Consider the following 17,159-nt stretch of genomic DNA (forward strand, 5'->3'; position numbering starts at 1 on the left):
GTCTGCTTTGTGATTAGCTGCCTTAAGTCCCTGTTAACTTCTGATCTTGTACTAATCCTATCGGTACCAGGTCTGTGCGCGTCGCAATGGTGCACGGCTTGTTCAGGATGTTGTTATAATTACGGTGCTCCCACAAAACTCTGATTCATATCTGCACTGTTTACAGGCCTTTGACAATGCTATTAGTTCAGTACATAATTTAGCAGTAAGTTAATAAAGAGGCATTCACCCTATTAGGCAAAACATGCTTGCTTTGCAGACAGTCATAAATTAGATCATGAATTATTGACTGTTCACTCTGTCCTGGTTTGTGTTACAAAGTTTGATCTTATTAACTCTGCTTGTCTGTGTGTGGCTGTATCTTTTTTGAGCTACCGTGGAATTGAAAAAAAAAAAAAAAATAACCACGGGCAATCTACATGAAAAAGGCAGGTCACAAAATCCAAATCTGATTTTCATACGTTATTTTCAAAGTTGAACATGTCTTACCAGGGCTCATGTTTTAAGTTAACAACTTATATGTCTTATCATACTAATTTTGTTCTCTGTGGCCTGCACCACTTCATTTTTCATTGGTGAGATGCCTCCTTCTCTCTTTCTCCTATCTGAAGTTTGCATTCTTTGTTCAGTACTGCAGATCCCCAGTGTGTCTCTGGATTGGTTTATACTGTATTATTTATCATTATTTATATTAGGCTTTTCCTATTTTGAAAATTGGTAGGCTGTAAAAATTCTTTTATGAGATACAAGCAAAGTAAAACAATGTTTTAACTGCTAAATTGTCAGGCAAAGAGAATAGAAGTTAGTGAGTAATAAGAGGTTCTTCTCTGGATTGTGGTATTTGAAACTGATGAATTTTAGGAACCTCTTTATAGACATCAGTGATGGACATTTTTATAGTTTTCTTTTGTAAAAAAAAAGCATCAGTACCTTCCCCCGTAAATTTCTGAGCTGGAATTCCACTGGTTATGACTAACCCTTAAGCAAATTAGCGTGGTACTAGGACTCTAGCTTATGTAATGCCCATTGCACTTGAAATTCCATGCTATGGTACTGAACTGGTTAACAGGTCTCTCTCCAAAGAGTTCCTTTATTACCCATCCTGCTTGAATTACAGTTGCCCCAGAGTGCTGCAGTAGCAGAACAGCACCATGCAGCCAAATCCAAGTGATTATTTCATCAACATGTTTGCACTGATACTGCAGTTATGAGTTGAATAGCTCAGTGACAGTTTATTGGAGTAGGAAGCTTTCTGTGGTTGCATACCTTAGAAATCATCAGCTTTCTGTGGACTCTAGTATTAGTCAAGGAAAAAATACTTCATGTCTCTTCCTGTACTCAACAGGTGCAACCCTCTGGGGTGCTATTGAATTTTTAATTTCTTTCAATTTCCACGAAACCTGAAAACAAGCTTTTAGATGAATAAAGAAACTGACTTTAAGTGACCATTAAAACAAACAAAACCCCAAAAAACAAACACGTCCTTTTTAAGCAGCAAAGATCTGATTTTAAAACTTCCGAGAAAGAACTTGGTCAGCATTTTGTTTCTGACAGCCAAAACCACCAGTACATGGTGAGACAATTCGCACTCTGTCAAAACTCCTGGCTGTGGTTTGCATAAAGAATTTTGACTTTCAGGCTTTAGCCAAGCCTATTTTCTGACAGTACATCATCACTGTTATATTCCTTACTCCACTTTTATTGCAGCTGTTAGAGGAGGGGTTCCCCATAGCCTGAGCGTTTTAGTATCAAACTTGCAAGATGCAGGAAAACTTTGTCTCAATGTGCTGCTCACATCATGCCATCCTGTGTGTTACTCCAAATCACAGCAACACAAACAGCAAGCTTTGGTGTTTCTCTGTGAGCTACCTACTTGCACTCTGCTCTGAGTTGCAGCTGTGTTGTATGCAGCCTCACGGTACTGATGCTCTGAAGCTGGTGGAGTTTCTTACTGAACTTGAACAACGTGTTTTCTCCTCCTCCATTCGTTTTAAGGCTGCACCTATGTTGGGAATAGCTATTCCAATCACACCAAAGCAGGAGGGAGGGTTTCTGCTTGTCAGTGCAAGCACAGGGATGGCAGTGCTGCTTCGTTTTGTGCTCAGCTTGTTGGGCCTGATCTTTGGCAACACTTTTCTTCTTTTGTGCTCAAGTTTCCCCATTTGTAAAATGGATACAGTGATCATTATCTTTGCCTCACGGGGGTTGTTGTGAAGCTAAAACGAGTTCATATTTGCGAAGCCCTTTGAGAGCCCCAGATGAAAAGTACTTGTAAAAATCCTGAACCTGGGATTGCCTGCTGGGTTATCTGTTGTAACTGGTTTTCCTGCACAAACCTGAACACGCTGCAGACACTGCTGGTGTCAGCTGGGAGGATTTTAACTTGGATTGAGGAACAGCTGAGCAGTTCAGTGCCTTCAGCAGGCAAAGCACACCTGGTTCCCAGGTCAGCGCCGTGGCTGTCCCCGGGCTGGAAGCGGCACAGCCTGGCCCAGGCTGCTGCCATTCCCTGGGCTCTGGGCCTGGCATTCCTGGCATTCCCTGGCCCTGTAGCGCAGGGGACAGCTGGACCAGAGGGCTCCGAGGGTAAGTCAGGGCTGGGAAACCGGAGCTGTCCCTGCTTCTACCACACCTACAGCGCCTGGCCCGCGGCACTTTCCAGTACCTGCCAAGCAGCCCTGCAGCTGGGAGGAGTTTGGCTGCTTCCTGATGCCCTCAATCATCCCAGGCTTTACAGAGATTTGTTTTCTTTCCTTTTCCTTTATCCCAACACCTTCCTCTCACAACACCCCACAGTTACCTACACCTACTTCTGCTCATCCTTCGCCTCTCCACTGTTCCACTCCGGCCTCAGCTGCTGACAGGCATATATGACTCCTCGTCCTGGGAGCAGCAATTTTCCTTCTGGCCTCCATTAGAGGCTGCCAGAGCCGCCCGGATCGAGCCGAGCCAGCAGCAGGGGCTGGATGTACCGGGAGTTCCAGCACTCAGGTGCTAGTAGGAGTAGTTTCTGAAGGAGAGCATCGTTCATGGCAGTGGCAGGAGACGAGACGCAGAGAGACTGAGGATAACTTGGGAGTTAGAGAACGGACAGAGGAATGGAAAAATGTGGTAAGAGCAAAGGATGCCAACACTGAGGATTGAGCTGGATGAGAAATATAGAGGGAGAAGAAATGCAGAGTGGGAGAATATTTTGGGAGAGGGGAATAGAAAAGGTAAACATTAGTTCCTATAGATCTTGTGAGAGATTAATAAAGAAAATTTGATGCAAGTTTGAGCCCGTTTAAGAGAATGCTTATGGAACCCCTACCTGTCCTAGCATCCTGCCCACCCTCTGCATGCCCCCCTTCTCGTCCTGCCCATGCTTCCCTGCCTGCTTCCACAGCCATCCCCCTGCTGCCATGAACTCACCGTGGAGCACAGACATTTAAACACAGCTGTAGGCTGGCCAGGGCTGGGCAGTGTTTGGCCGGGCATTTGGGCAGTGTCTGACTGGGCATTTGGGCAGTGTCTGGCCGGGCATTTGGGCAGTGTCTGACCGGGCATTTGGGCAGTGTGTGGCCGGGCATTTGGGCAGTGTCTGGCCGGGCATTTGGGCAGTGTCTGACCGGGCATTTGGGCAGTGTCTGGCCGGGAATGGGGGCAGTGTCTGGCCGGGAATGGGGGCAGTGGCTGCTGGCTGGGCAATGCCTGCAGGTGTTACCTGGTGGAGCTGCTGGCCTGAGTCGCCTTGTACCTGTGTGTGTGCTGCACTGCTGCAAATCTTTTGCTTTTGGTAAAGTTGTGCTTAATTTCCAGTAAGCTGAGGTGGGAATCAGGTCTGCAAAGTGCAAAATGGTCTTCTGTGTTTGGTCAACTATTTTGATTTGTTTTTTATACTTGTGTATCTGGTTGATTTCCAACCTAGCAGCTTTACCTTGACGTATGTTTGTGTGTTGCAGTCCCATACTCTGTTTGAAGAGGATGCTAATTATGCAGAGAACATTTTAAAATGAATAATGTGGGAAGTGTAAGATCATAAACTCTGTACAAAATTACCACAGGTGTGGCTTACCTAGCAAGAGAGTTAATTTGCTTTGAGTTATTCTGGCCAAGCAATAACTGAGAGCTTGATGGCACAGAAAATAATTTCATTATAAATTATTTAGAACATCTGTACCTCCAAAATCATTATACACTGACAGGATATCATTCTGCTTTCATGATATTTGTGATAAAGGAAAATAAACAATGAAAGAAGTCCTCCTGTTGTCGATGTACTTAAACTTGACTTTTATTCTAGAAGTTTATGCTTGAGTCTGTGTGCAAATTGAATGGGTGTCAGCTGCTCCGCCCTCAAGCCCATAGAGCTACACCCTGTGAGATGAGCTACTATTAGTTAATAACTAGTCCCCATGCTCAAAGTGTGCATAAGGAGATGCAGCTCTTCTGGGAGGCATCAGACTGAGTGGGCTTTTGCTTTTCTCCTTGCGCTGCATGGGGCTTGTGTGTGAAACATTTTTAACCTCTCTGGCTTTTATCAGACACAGAAAGAATGGCACTTCTTTTTAGTGCTGTTGTTGGCTCAGCCTTCAAGTGATATATGAGAAATTTTATCTGCGTGGGTTGGTTTGTTTTTTTTTTTTTTTTCAAAGGTGAGGATTTAGAGAATTACATTTGGAGCTGATTTAGAATTTACATACATTTTTAGCACCTGAATATTATTTGCCATCTTGCATTCTGTCTTTATGAGTAGATTTGAAATAATACCAAGTCAATATTGTACCACATTTCAAAATTAATATTGATTTAGAATCAATATGACACTATTATTATCATCATTTTCATAAGAATTATTATAATTTGAAGCTGAAGTTTCTTAAATTATATGAATGCTCATTGTATGGTACTAGTTTTTACATTTTGGTAACAAATTCATTCCTGCAACTAAAAATTGCCTAGAATCTCCTAACCAAGTGGTTGAGGGGGTTTTTTTTGTTGTTTTTGTTCTGTTGTTTTTTTTTAATCAACAATTTAAAATACAAATACTTAATGCATTTGGCAACAGTACAATTTTAAAAGTTTTCAGTGCATGAGTCAACATATTTAAATTGCACTGTTTCTTTATTTGGCTTGTAATAATTTAAATAACCTATTTTTTAAGTCTCCGTTGCCCTTGCCATCATTTCTCAATGGAGTGCTGGGTTGCATCACTGCATAATTTTTTGCTATCTTCAAATTCCATGTCTAAGAAGACTTTAGAATATTATACTGAAGATGAGCAAACATTTTTTTTGCTACAAAATTAGGTCCAGATTGCTTTTAAGTGCCAAAGGGAAAGAGCAAATCAGGGCTGCCTTTGTTCACAACAGTAGTGGCAAAATCACCTTCTGGGGGAACCTGTATTCACTGTTCTTCTCTCTCTGGGGAACACGAGGCTCCAGCTTCTAGAGGAGTAGTCAGACCTCTAAACTGTAGAGGCTGTGAAATCAATGTATTTTATTCTTTCCTCTCAAGGTTCTTTCACTTCCTCAAAGACAAGTAAAGGTCACTTGGGCCACAGCAACCTTGCAGTGAGCGTGGTGTTTTGAAAGCCAGGTGGAGGCTGTGGACCAGGGTCTCCTCTTTATGGATGCCCTGAGGACTGCTCAGCAGAATCTTACACGGATCTGCATACATGACTATGGCTCTTAGAGTTCATCACATAGAATCATTGGATGGTTTGGGTTGGAAGGTCCAAAGATCCTCTAGTTCTAACCCCCTGCCATGGGCAGGGACACCTTCCACTAGACCAGGTTGCTCAAAGCTCCATCCAACTTGACCTTGAACTCTTCCAGGGGTGGGGCATCCACAGCTTCTCTGGGAAACCTGCACCTCACCACCCTTACAGTAAAGGGTGTCTCCAAAGGGTCTTCTCAATATCTCATCTAAATCTACCCTCTTTCAGTTTAAAGCTATTACCCCCTGGCCTGCCACTATGTGCTCTTGTAAATTTCTGTAATGTATGTAAAGATTCCGTTGAGTCAAAGCAGCAGGAAGAATTTCTGCCTTCTTGCTATTGAGGATGCTCCCCTATTGAGAGTGAGCAGTGATACTAAGACTGCAATCTAAGGAGAGCATTACGTAATGCAAAGTGCAGCAGGTTCAGTGACAGAAACAGAGGCAATGAAAGTGTTTTTCTGAGATGACATTGGAGACAGCAGATTGTTGTTTTGATTTTTGTTTCTCTGACTGCCTAATCTTTTAGTTTATTTAATTTTGTTTTCATTCAGAGCTTATTAGATTTTTTTTTTTTTTGCTTAACTGGAAAATTTGTTCAGCATAAACCAATGCCATATTTGTCAAGAAAAAAGGATCATTAAAAAAATTGACCTTAACTTTCCGTTTTCTTTCAGAGTTCAGTTGTAAATATTTAGATGTTACAGCCAAGAGGCATTCAGCTATATAGAAAGAGTGGTGGTGTTTCCATCTCTGAAATTAAATCAGTGTTACCAGTAGTTCAGCTATATGCTTTTGGCTTGAAGAGCTTGTCTAGCAAGGCCTTTTAGGATGAAAAATCAGGTGTCATATGTAGGAAATTATGATGACCAAGGAACCTGTGTTTGCTCTCCTAACAAAAGGATTTGGGGACATCAAATGAAACTAATAAACAGCAGGTTTGAATAATCAAAAGAAGAATTTTTTAACTGGTATCACGGCTGTGGGATTCATTGATAAAAAGCACTGCAGATGTAGAGTTTACATGAGTTGTGAAAAAGGATAAATTTGTGTTAAAAAAAATTATCCAGGGATATTAAATGGAAAAAAGAAAAAAAGTATTTTTGGCTCAGGGAAGTCCAGCAGCTGAAAGTGTATTCTGGCTAAAAAATTGTGTTAATATTTTTCCTTTAGCATCTGCTAAAGGCCACAATTGGAAAGAAACCCCAGGCTAGATGAAGCCCTGGTCTGGTTTATCACTTCATGTAGCTTTTTTCTTTTAGATGAGCGAACACCTCATTCCAGACATTTTAGCTCTGAGCTTACCTATAGTGAGATTATTCTGGCCACAGGGGCAGCACTGTTCCCATTAGGCCAAGGGCTGGATCTCTGTGTGAGCCACTGGATGTGTGGCAGGGATGTGGTCAGAAGGCTCAGCAGGGCAGCTGCAGTGCAGGTCTCCTTGTTGGCTGTCTTGCCTTGCTCCTCAGTGTGTGCCTGCAGCAATTCTGCTACCAGGGGCCAAGGTTTTCATCTTCTGCACAGGGTTTTGCACTAAAGGTTGTGACTGCTCTTTCCTATTTCTGTTCCTGTTGGGAGCTGCTAATAGTCCCCTCTTGCAATCACTCACTGAATGTCAGGATGTGCTGGAGCTCAAGGTAGTGCTAAATGAGCTCAGCATTGCAGAGCTGCATTAATATTGCCAGTTACCTGTGGTAATTGTCTGTAGACATATGGAATATATTGATCTGTCTGGATTTCTGCTCTAGATCTACTCTGTCAATGTCTGAGCTGGCTTGGATGTCTCTTCATGGGATTTCACTGTGCCAGTTTTGACGTGATATGATGTGTCTTTGGCATCAGATTCCAGATATTAGGTTGGGGAATATTTTCAGCCTAGGGGTGTGTGTGTGTGTGTGTGTGTATATATATATACACACATATATATATATACTCCCAAAAACAGACACCCTGTGATAAAGGACTTCCAAAGACATTCCACCAAAAAGGACAAAAGGATCTCTTTGGGGTGGCAGAAGGGGTAAACTCAGAGAGAGCCCCAGCTTTGTCCAGGAAGTTCTCAGAAGCAGGGTAGAACACAGAAAGGATCCAAAGTCCTTTATACAATAAATAAACTGCTTTTTAGCCAATATTGTGTCTGGACTTTAGTCTTGCAGCTGACTTTAAGGCCTTTAAGAAAAAAAGAGAGAGATTAAAAAAAAGGAAATGCTGATGCATCCTCTATTGAAACTGTGTGAATAGGAACATATTCAAGCTTCTAAATATATTTTCTTCTAAGAGTCTAAAGGCTGCAGGGACTTTTCCATTCCTAATTATATACTGCAGTCTGTTTCTGACTTACAACTTCAAAAATAGAACTTAGAGTCATAAATGAAACACAAGGAGAGGGATGAAGAGACACCGTATATGATAAGGAAGTGCTCTACTAATATTTTTACTGATGTTGTAGCCAGTCACTTGGGTTTTAAATTCAGTAGCTGTTATGCAAACCCTTTAATACACTCTCATTAAGAGACTGTTTAAAAAAATAAATTGGGTAACTAAAGCAGTAGCAAAGCACAAGCAGTGTAAATGTCTTATGACAGTTCTGTGGCTGTGCTGGTTGTGTCTCAGGTCTCAGCAAGGTCATATCTCTAACAGGGTGTGGAAACACAGTCATTTCAGGCAATAACATACTCTGAAATTCAGAAATATTTCCTAAAATCTAACTTGCTCCCTGACAATTTGAGTTCCAGTCTCTGTTCTGGAAGTGAAATAAAGCTCAAAGTCCTCTGGTGGGACACCTGCAGATCATAGTGGTAGGATCTCTATCCTCCCTGGATGTGGTCTGAAATTCTTGACTGCATTATAGCAGGTACTTTTACCTCCAAAACCATCCCTAGACTTCTGGTATACAAAGGAGGAATTTCATTTGTGCTTTTTTTATCTCATGCAAACTTTGGGAGGACAAGAAGTAGGACTTAGTGCTAGTGTGTCCCTGGATATGGGAATGAGAAAAGTGACTAGGACTCCCCTGATCTGGGGGGAGTGAGCTGGATCCACATGGGCAGGCTTTTGCTGATGCTCTCCCAAATGTCTTTCATCTTCTGCTGTTCAGGCAGGAATCTACTAGAGATCACTTTCAACTCTAAAGGGTAAGTGGCTATTTTCTGTGCTCAAAATACTGAAAAAAATTCAAAGGAGTGTGTGGGGTTAACTAACATAATTTCAGGTCCCCCTCCAAAACCTTATGCAGTTTGGAGGCTGTGGGCTGAATGAAGGTGGTGTGCTATAGGACCATTGTAGGTGTCTGTCCTATTGTAGTGATATTTGCACAAATACTTAAATGAGAACTATTTTATGAGTTTTTTTTTTAATTTCAGTCTCTGGGATGATAATCATTCCAGTTGCTGATACGAGTTGTGAGGCTGCAGAAGCACTGCACTAGGCTTGAGCAAGCACTGCTTTTCAACAAGACTTGTTAGCTCAGCCATCCACCAGCCTTTGGGCTCCCGGGGCCAGCACACTGAAACTGGTTTGCCAGTGCAAGGGGAGAAACCATCTGCCCGGGTGAATCTACTTAGGGAAATGCTGTGCAAGAGTTTAGTTCCTGTCTTTGCACACAGCTGCCTTTGTGCTTGGTTGAGGTGCTTGCCTTTCAACTCTCCTTCTGAAGACTTGTTGCAAGGGTGAGTGCAGCCAGGAAAGGCCAGAGACTGCTTTGTTGGGTTATTCAATGTTTATGCTGAGTATGCCTGGGGGCTGCTGTGAGGGCTGGTCCCTGTTTGAGTGAGCCAAGAAGGTGTAGACTCTCCTCTGGAAATCCTGTGTAGACTGTAAACAGGACAAAGGAAGCGGGATGCAGATGAGGTTTTAGTCCTACATTTGTAGACTATGAAAGAAGAACCTGGTGGAGGTTGCACATGAAGAGTTGGGATGGCACCAGACCAGCATTATTGGAGAGCAGCTCATATTTTATTGAATTTATTTCACTGCAATCGATTAATGCCATTGATTCAGAGGCTTGAAGGATGATGTTTTTCTCTCAGAAATGAAACACTGTGGGTTTAGTCCTTATTTATTTTCCTCAGAACTAAAGATAATTCTTTTCTTGTTAGAAGCATAGGATAGATTCGATATTTCAAATAGTGCCTTGAAGTTAAATACAGTGGGGTTTACCATTTTATTGCACCCATATTTCCACATATTTTTAAATCAAAATCAATCCTAGGATTTCAAATTAAGTTCGGTTCTAATTCTGCTGTGTCATTTGTAAGTTACAAAACCCTCCCCCATCATAAGTTTTATCAAGTAGTATTTTCAGTTATAACCATGAGATATTTGGAATTTCATTATAAGCTACGTAAGTTGAGTTAGGATTGGCTGTTACATTCATCAGGCATTTTCATAAGCAGTAGTTCCCCTCCAGCTTCCAGAGACAGGCAGGAATTGTCTTCCGCTGATAAGTTTTATCTCTTTATTTTTGAAATAGACATAGAAGTAATTTTATGCTACCTTACAACATCAGGAAGGGGTCTAAGAGTATACATGAATTTGCTACAGAAATTGGATCGTGTCTGTAAGGATCATTATACATAAGGAAACTGTGCCCTAAGGTGCACACATGTCATTGACATTTAGTGCTAGCTCTGTATTCTGTGATTTTAAAGTCAGATCTGAAGACTGATGTAGTAAATGTGATATCCTTTATTCTGATTTCTTAGTGGAAATTAAAAAGTCCTCTTGGAAGGAAGTTATATGAGCATCAATATGTACATTTTTTACCCCATATGCTGCTAATTCTAGTTATTATGGAATAGGAAGGGTGTGTACAGAATTTGAAAAAAAAGGAAAAAAAGCAAAGTAGGGGAGAGTCATCCTTCTCTAACTAATGGACTAGACATTTTCTCTTAGGGTCAGATAATGTAATTATAATTACTTACTGAACTCTTGAAGAAAAGATAATTATCTTTTCAGCTTGCAACCTGGAATCCTGTGTTCTTGCTTAAGGGGCTGTGCTCTTGTGAGTAGTGGAAGAAATAAAATATCAACAGTTTTGTAGGGAAACCTAAGCTAAAAAGGTTAGACAAAGGAGCAAAGGACAAAGAGAAAGTTTAGTGTTTCTTTGTCTTATTTTGTAGCCTATCTGGTATCGCCATACTGATAAATGGAGGTATATATCTACTTGATATGTTCCATAGTATTGCATTCATTCTCCCGTTTTAACTATTTTTACCTTGATTTCTATGCTCTGACTCAAGACTAAATCAAGTCCATATTAATTTGAGCTCTTCTGAGGAGGCAAATAAAAGAACAGTTAGTTTTGGTTAGAAAGAATCTATGAATGCTGGCCATTCTGCAGTGGAAAGCATAGTAACTCTGCTTTTGAAAAGCAACATTGTCCCACTAATACAACTTAGCTGGAGGTGTCTGGATGATAACTAAGACCTGTGAATTACTAAAGGATTTATTGTCATGATGTTGATCCATGGAGTACAGATTATTCCCTTGTTCTGTAGTTGGTTCCAGTTAGCTTTGTTACGGAGCTGCAAGTGGGCTAATGTGTGTTGGCAGGACCATTTGGTCTTCTGGGGCTCTTAGCTGCCACTACACTGCTCTGGGTTTCCCTCCAGGGCACCATATTGCACAGAACAAGGGAACAGAATGATCATTACCAGTTGTCACCTACTATATGTCCAGTAAGTGCCTAAGGATTGTACTCGTCTTCTTTACTTACAAGTTGGCTGAAGTGTTTATTGGCTTCTCAAGGATGGCTGCAGTTTCTTGAAAGCAGTAAAAATCAAACTCGGATGAATATAGTGAAGTTGAAACCCTTAAAAATAGGGTTTTTTTCCTTACTGCAAGTCCTTATCTGCTTTGAAGATAGCAGCAACAACTGGTAAACCTCTGAGACCCTGACCTTCCCCCTTAACAAAGTATCTCTGATATTTATTCTATCATTTTGGCATGATTGTTGCACGTGTTCTATATTTAATTATCCAGGGTCCTTCATATTGAATTTATACTACAAAAGTTTTGTAGAATATGTTCATTATGTTAAAGAACTTAGATGAGCCAGTGTGCCATATGAAGAGCTGCCTAACTCATTTTAATTTGTTACCTGTGTGGGTGATTCTGCAGTGCTGAATCAGTTTAGGTGTATGCATAACATTTGGGAGCAGGCCTGAGGAGAACAACTTGGTGATATTGATGGATGAGAAGCTCAACATGACCTGGCAATGTGCACTGGCAACCCAAAAAGACAAGATGCATGAAGTCACTCCCAACCCAAACCTTTCTCTGATTATGATTATGTGACAATACAACTACTGTATGTATTGGTGAAACTACTAGGATCTCTTCTGTTGGACTTGTGTTATCTTGGATTATGAAGCAGATCTTCCCCTGGGCACATGTCTATCACCATCTGAAACTAACTTACAGATATAGTGCATATCCACCAATAAATGGGAAAAGAAAGCACAAAAATAAAATTTTGCCATGTACTTGGTTTGTGGATATAAAATCAGGAAAATACATTGAAGAGCTGTTTGCAAGGCCATAATAATTTTATCCCTAAGGGGTAAGACCATGCACTTAATAATCTGATAGAATCTTCTTAAACTGGATTTACTGACTTTTTTTTGCTATTATCCTTTCTGGTTTATTTTGTTGCAGCATATGCACACATGTTCTCGCATATAGTATTTATTTATTAGAAAATGAAAATTTTACCTCCTTAAGAAGGAGAACAAAGCCTACAGGTGTAGAAAGGCATATAATCATAGTAGCATAGTTTGGTTTGGGTTGGAAGGGACCTAAAAGATCCTTTAGTTCCATCATTCCCAGCCTTGGGCAGTGACACTTTCCATTAGACCCAGTTGCTTAAAGCCCCTTCCCAACCATGAAAACTTCCGGCATTGGAGTAAACCAACCGACCTTTGAATGATATCAGGAAACTTTGTGATACAGTACTTTTTATCAAAAAGGAAGCATCAACTTTGTGTTCCTTTCCAAGTTTGACCAGTTTCAAATAACTGAGTTCTTTTTCTTCTTTTTATTTGAGTTTGTTTTAAACAGCAGCACAAGAACGTGACAAAAAAAACCCCCTAAATTCTCAGAGTTGTGATAAACTTAGGTAGTTTCATTCTTCCTCCATGTGCTAAGCCTCCTAATCAATATCCAGATCAAGTGTTGTTCTGCTGTAAAGAATAACATTTGATGGCTGATTTTTATGTATAGAAACATAGCAGAAATGAGAATATTTTTAGCAATCCATATTTGCTTCACTGATTATCCTTTCTGACATTCAGAAGGACATATTCGTTAACAATATGCCTTTTTCTTCTGTACCCAAAATACTTAGAGGCATCTCACAAAAAACGTGCTGCACAAGAGCAGTAGAGTCTCAATTAATCTCGTTCTTTGGAATTTGCTCTTTTCACTTGTCCTCATTTGCAGAGAAAGGATGGCCCAGTAGTTAAGTCATTAGCCTGCTGCTTTGGAGATAGATTTTACTGCTCTTAAGTTGTAGATTTCTTTTCCAACTAGGACAAATCTGTCAGATAAGAAGAATGCAGCTCCATCTAATGAGGACATTGAGGGTGATTATATGTTTGTCCTCAGATACTGTAGTAAATGTTCAAAGCAAGACTATGAGGGAATTTTATTAGTGTTCTAATAAAAAAGAAAACGTGCTTACCATACAGCAGATCTTGGAGCCTACAGTCTGTTGAAAACAAAGAATTTTACTTGAGTAAATTATTTAGCATCAAGCATTCTCTTTTAAATTATCTGCTTTTTTTGTAGGACAGCATTTTTGCTACGACAGCTCTTGTATCACTATGAGATTTCCTTAAGAGCAACCATAGTTGTCCTTAGTATAGTCTGTAGTAATTGCATGGAGCATGAGTGTTTTGAAGCAATTATATTGTTCAGTTAAAACTGTTTTAATGAAGTCTATGAAGACAAGTTATTACTGATTTCTATCACTATAGTACACGTAACCCAAATTTATTAAGGAAGGTGGTAGGTGAGAGTGATTGGGTAGACCCCAGTGTGAATCAGGTGTGTCTTTTGGAAGGACTGAGTGCTCTGTCTCACTCGCTTGTGAAGCATATTGTTACATTAAGTCTGTCACCTGGCAGCCTTGTACTTGATGATCCTTGTGTGGGTCCCTTCCACCTCATCATATTCCACGATTCTGTGATTCCCAGTGAAGCATTCTTCATTTTACAGCCCTGCTGACAAAACTTTGCGTGGTCCAAAGTGACAGCTCGGTACCTGTGCCCTTTGTTCGTCTCGCAGGGTCAACGACTGCATCCTGCGCGTGAACGAGGTGGACGTGTCGGAAGTGTCGCACAGCAAAGCCGTGGAGGCGCTGAAGGAGGCTGGCTCCATCGTGAGACTCTACGTCCGGCGAAGAAGACCGATACTGGAGACCGTCGTAGAGATCAAGCTCTTCAAAGGACCGAAAGGTAGATGGGGAAGTTAAAAAACGTCCATTTGAAACTTGGTGGTTAACCCCTCTCCTAGCTTAAATGGCACCTGACCTGTCAAATACTGAAATGTAGTTCATTTAGGCCGGTAGAACTTGAATTCATGGTTACGTCCCTTCCTGAAATACGAAGGAGTTCAAGGAGTTGTGATTTGCTTTGTTTGATGTTTACTGCAGAGATGTGTCCTTACCTTCTAAAGAGACAGAGATGCTATGTGGCAGCACATTTACTGCCTCTAAGGTTCCTCTACTGAGGCCTTTGACTTTCAGTTAAGGTGCTGTTGAGTGTGGAGTTTCTGAATTCTTCCTCTTTTCAGAATTATCCAGCTTACCCTCTCTACTTTCATTATGGTTTTTTTAGTTATCTTTGGAACATGAAGATGAGAATATCACCTTATCCACATCCATAGAATAATTCTATTTTATTCTTCAACAAAATTATGTGGAAATCTAGCACAGATCCTTCACTAGTCTAAATGAGCTTTATCACTTCCAGCAGAACCTTCTGGTTATAGAACAAAAAGCCAAATTCCTTTCTAGAAGCATTTTTCTTCATAGCTGATTTCTGGACAAAGAAAATGCATATTTTCACAGTACGTGTGAATAGAATGAACAGCAGTTAATTTTTTTTTGATCCGTAGTAGCTATTTCATAAGCAGGTCTTTTAGATAGATAGATTAAATCAAGACATTTGCATGTATCTTAATATCTGCAGTGCACATGAGATTACTCTCCCTGTTTTATCTGCAGTGAATGATCTTCAGCTTTTTCGGTGCTCTCCCTTACATGTCCCCTCATGTGAATATTATAGTATGCTTCTCCATAGAGGTTTTTTATACCAATAATGAAGTATATTTAATATATGGAGACATATTGTTGAGATTGACCTCTAATACTGAACAAAGATAGTGCAACACTGAAAACAGTGCACTCTTTGACACTGCAGTGTATTCATTGTGCTTTGCTCTTGGAGTAAGATATATTTAAACATGCATCTGATGGTAAATCCCCGAAAGTCTGGATTCTTGTGGTCAATTACAATCCTGGATTGTTTTTCTAATAGAAAGCCATTTCTAATGGTATTTTGTATGCATGTGAATTCACAGTAATAGTGCAGGCAGTGTTTTTAAAGATTTGGAATTAAACTAAGTGTGTGATGTGATAGTCATTTTGAGAGACCTAAGGCTAAAGAAACTAAAATTAACTTGTCCTTTCTGGTTGTGATGAAACAGTAAAAATTATTCACCGTGACCAAATTTTTGCTACATTGTGAAAACGGACAAGAGAGACAATCATTATCTAATAATGGGTTTTCATCGTGTTTGTTTTGAGTGTATGCCTGAAACTATTTCTTTTTACAATTGTTTTCATAAAACAGAATGGATAGCAAAAAAAATGCCTTTTAGGGGAAGATAAAGAACTTTTGCTGCTTTTACTGCTGAAAATATGATTGTGTCTATATTCTTATATGAAGTTTACTACAGATAAGTGCCATAAATAATGAATTTTGTTGTTAAGTTGAATATATTTTTTATATTTTCACTTTATAAGAACAAGTTGGTTGGAAACTTGGATAAAAAATAAGTTGATGGGCTAGTTTTCTGCAAAAGCCAGGGGTTTCACCTTCATAATTCAGGCAGTAAGGAAGCATGCTGTATTAGGCTTTCTGTATTCTACAGATAAAAAAGCAAAATGAAGAAAAGAAATAATTTATAGTTGGGATGAAAACCTTATCAATACTGTTTTTAATATCTAGACCATTTTTCCTTTGATTTTTTTTTCAAAATCTTCCATTAAAAAAATTGTCTGTTAAGAGGCATCAAACTCTTAGAAGTTGAGAATAAAACCTGAGACTCTAGGCTGTAGTCACTCCTGTGGTGCTTATCTCCTCATATTTCAGGTGATTTATCTGTGAACTGGTCTTTCACACCATTACTATGCAACGTAAGAACCACTTAGTATTTATATAAACAGCGTTTCTTATTTCTCAGAGTGAAATTGGGATGTTTTGGTGCCCAGAGCAGAATCTGAAAACTAGCATGGTAGATTCCACACCATTCCTTCTTTCCTACTCACAAAATTAATAAAGAAAGTAAATCTGTTTTTGAGACAAGAAGGTTGCTCCATACCCAACAAAGTATGGAGTAGCATATATCTTCTCAATTCTTTTCCTGACTGTCTTTGTCAGTATATAACCCAGCATTTACTGAGTTCATTCCTTACTGCCTTGAGAATTTGCCACATGAAAGCAATTCTTGGCTTCCCTAATACCAGGTAAATTGAGAGATCCCTAACTTGCCTGTCTATGTGTAGTAGATTATATCTTCCAGTGCTTGAAGTTAGTAAAGAAGGACATTTGCAAGGCTTTATATGTACAAGTCCTTTTAATTTCATGAGATATTCAGGATGAGGACTTCTACAGTTATTAGTGCGTAGAGGTTAGTTGGGTTTTTTAATGGGTGTTAATTTTTGTAGCTAGCAACCATCATATAAAAGACATTGATTCGTTTGGTGAATGCATTTTGAACATCAGGTATTAAATAAGCATTGTCTGGCGATGGCTTTGGGCATGTGATGGGGGAAGGGCATGGTCGTGTGCTGCCAGGAGTTCCTTTCTGAATGCAGATACCCATGCAGTTGTTCCTGTTGCTTTAGAAAAAGGCACTCCTAGCACCATATGTGCTAAACCCGTAACCCTTTAGTTTTATTTTTGGGGGGAGAAGAGGTAAACAAAGACATAAATGAGTTGTGTAGCAAGAAGATGAAGGGTTCAAAGAGAGCTGCAGCTGTGTAGGCATTTAAAGCTCATCATCACTTTGACACACCTGATTGCAAATACTGGCAGAAAGCCATAGTCTGAGGGTAATTGCTGTTATCCTTGCAGGCTCTTCCTCTCTTTCATGGGCTTGGGAGATTGTCATTTGTATGTCTCTTCAGTCAGGCATACAATTCACTGTATGGCTTTGCAAAGGATTGAGTGGCCAAC

General features: G+C 40.1%; 1 protein-coding gene across 32 annotated transcripts in view; it reads left to right on the forward strand.

Annotated features, from left to right (window-relative positions):
* Positions 1 to 17,159, forward strand: part of DLG2 (discs large MAGUK scaffold protein 2) — a 982,239-nt gene that overhangs the window by 664,074 nt on the left and 301,006 nt on the right. For all 32 annotated transcript variants that reach the window (XM_088159292.1, XM_088159294.1, XM_088159295.1 and 29 more), the window contains one exon: positions 13,984 to 14,153. In XM_088159292.1, the coding sequence (XP_088015418.1) occupies positions 13,984 to 14,153 (170 nt within the window). The remainder of the gene's footprint in view (positions 1 to 13,983; positions 14,154 to 17,159) is intronic.

This window comes from Sturnus vulgaris, chromosome 2 (assembly GCF_052056855.1).
Source record: "Sturnus vulgaris isolate bStuVul1 chromosome 2, bStuVul1.hap1, whole genome shotgun sequence".
Lineage (NCBI taxonomy): Eukaryota > Metazoa > Chordata > Aves > Passeriformes > Sturnidae > Sturnus > Sturnus vulgaris.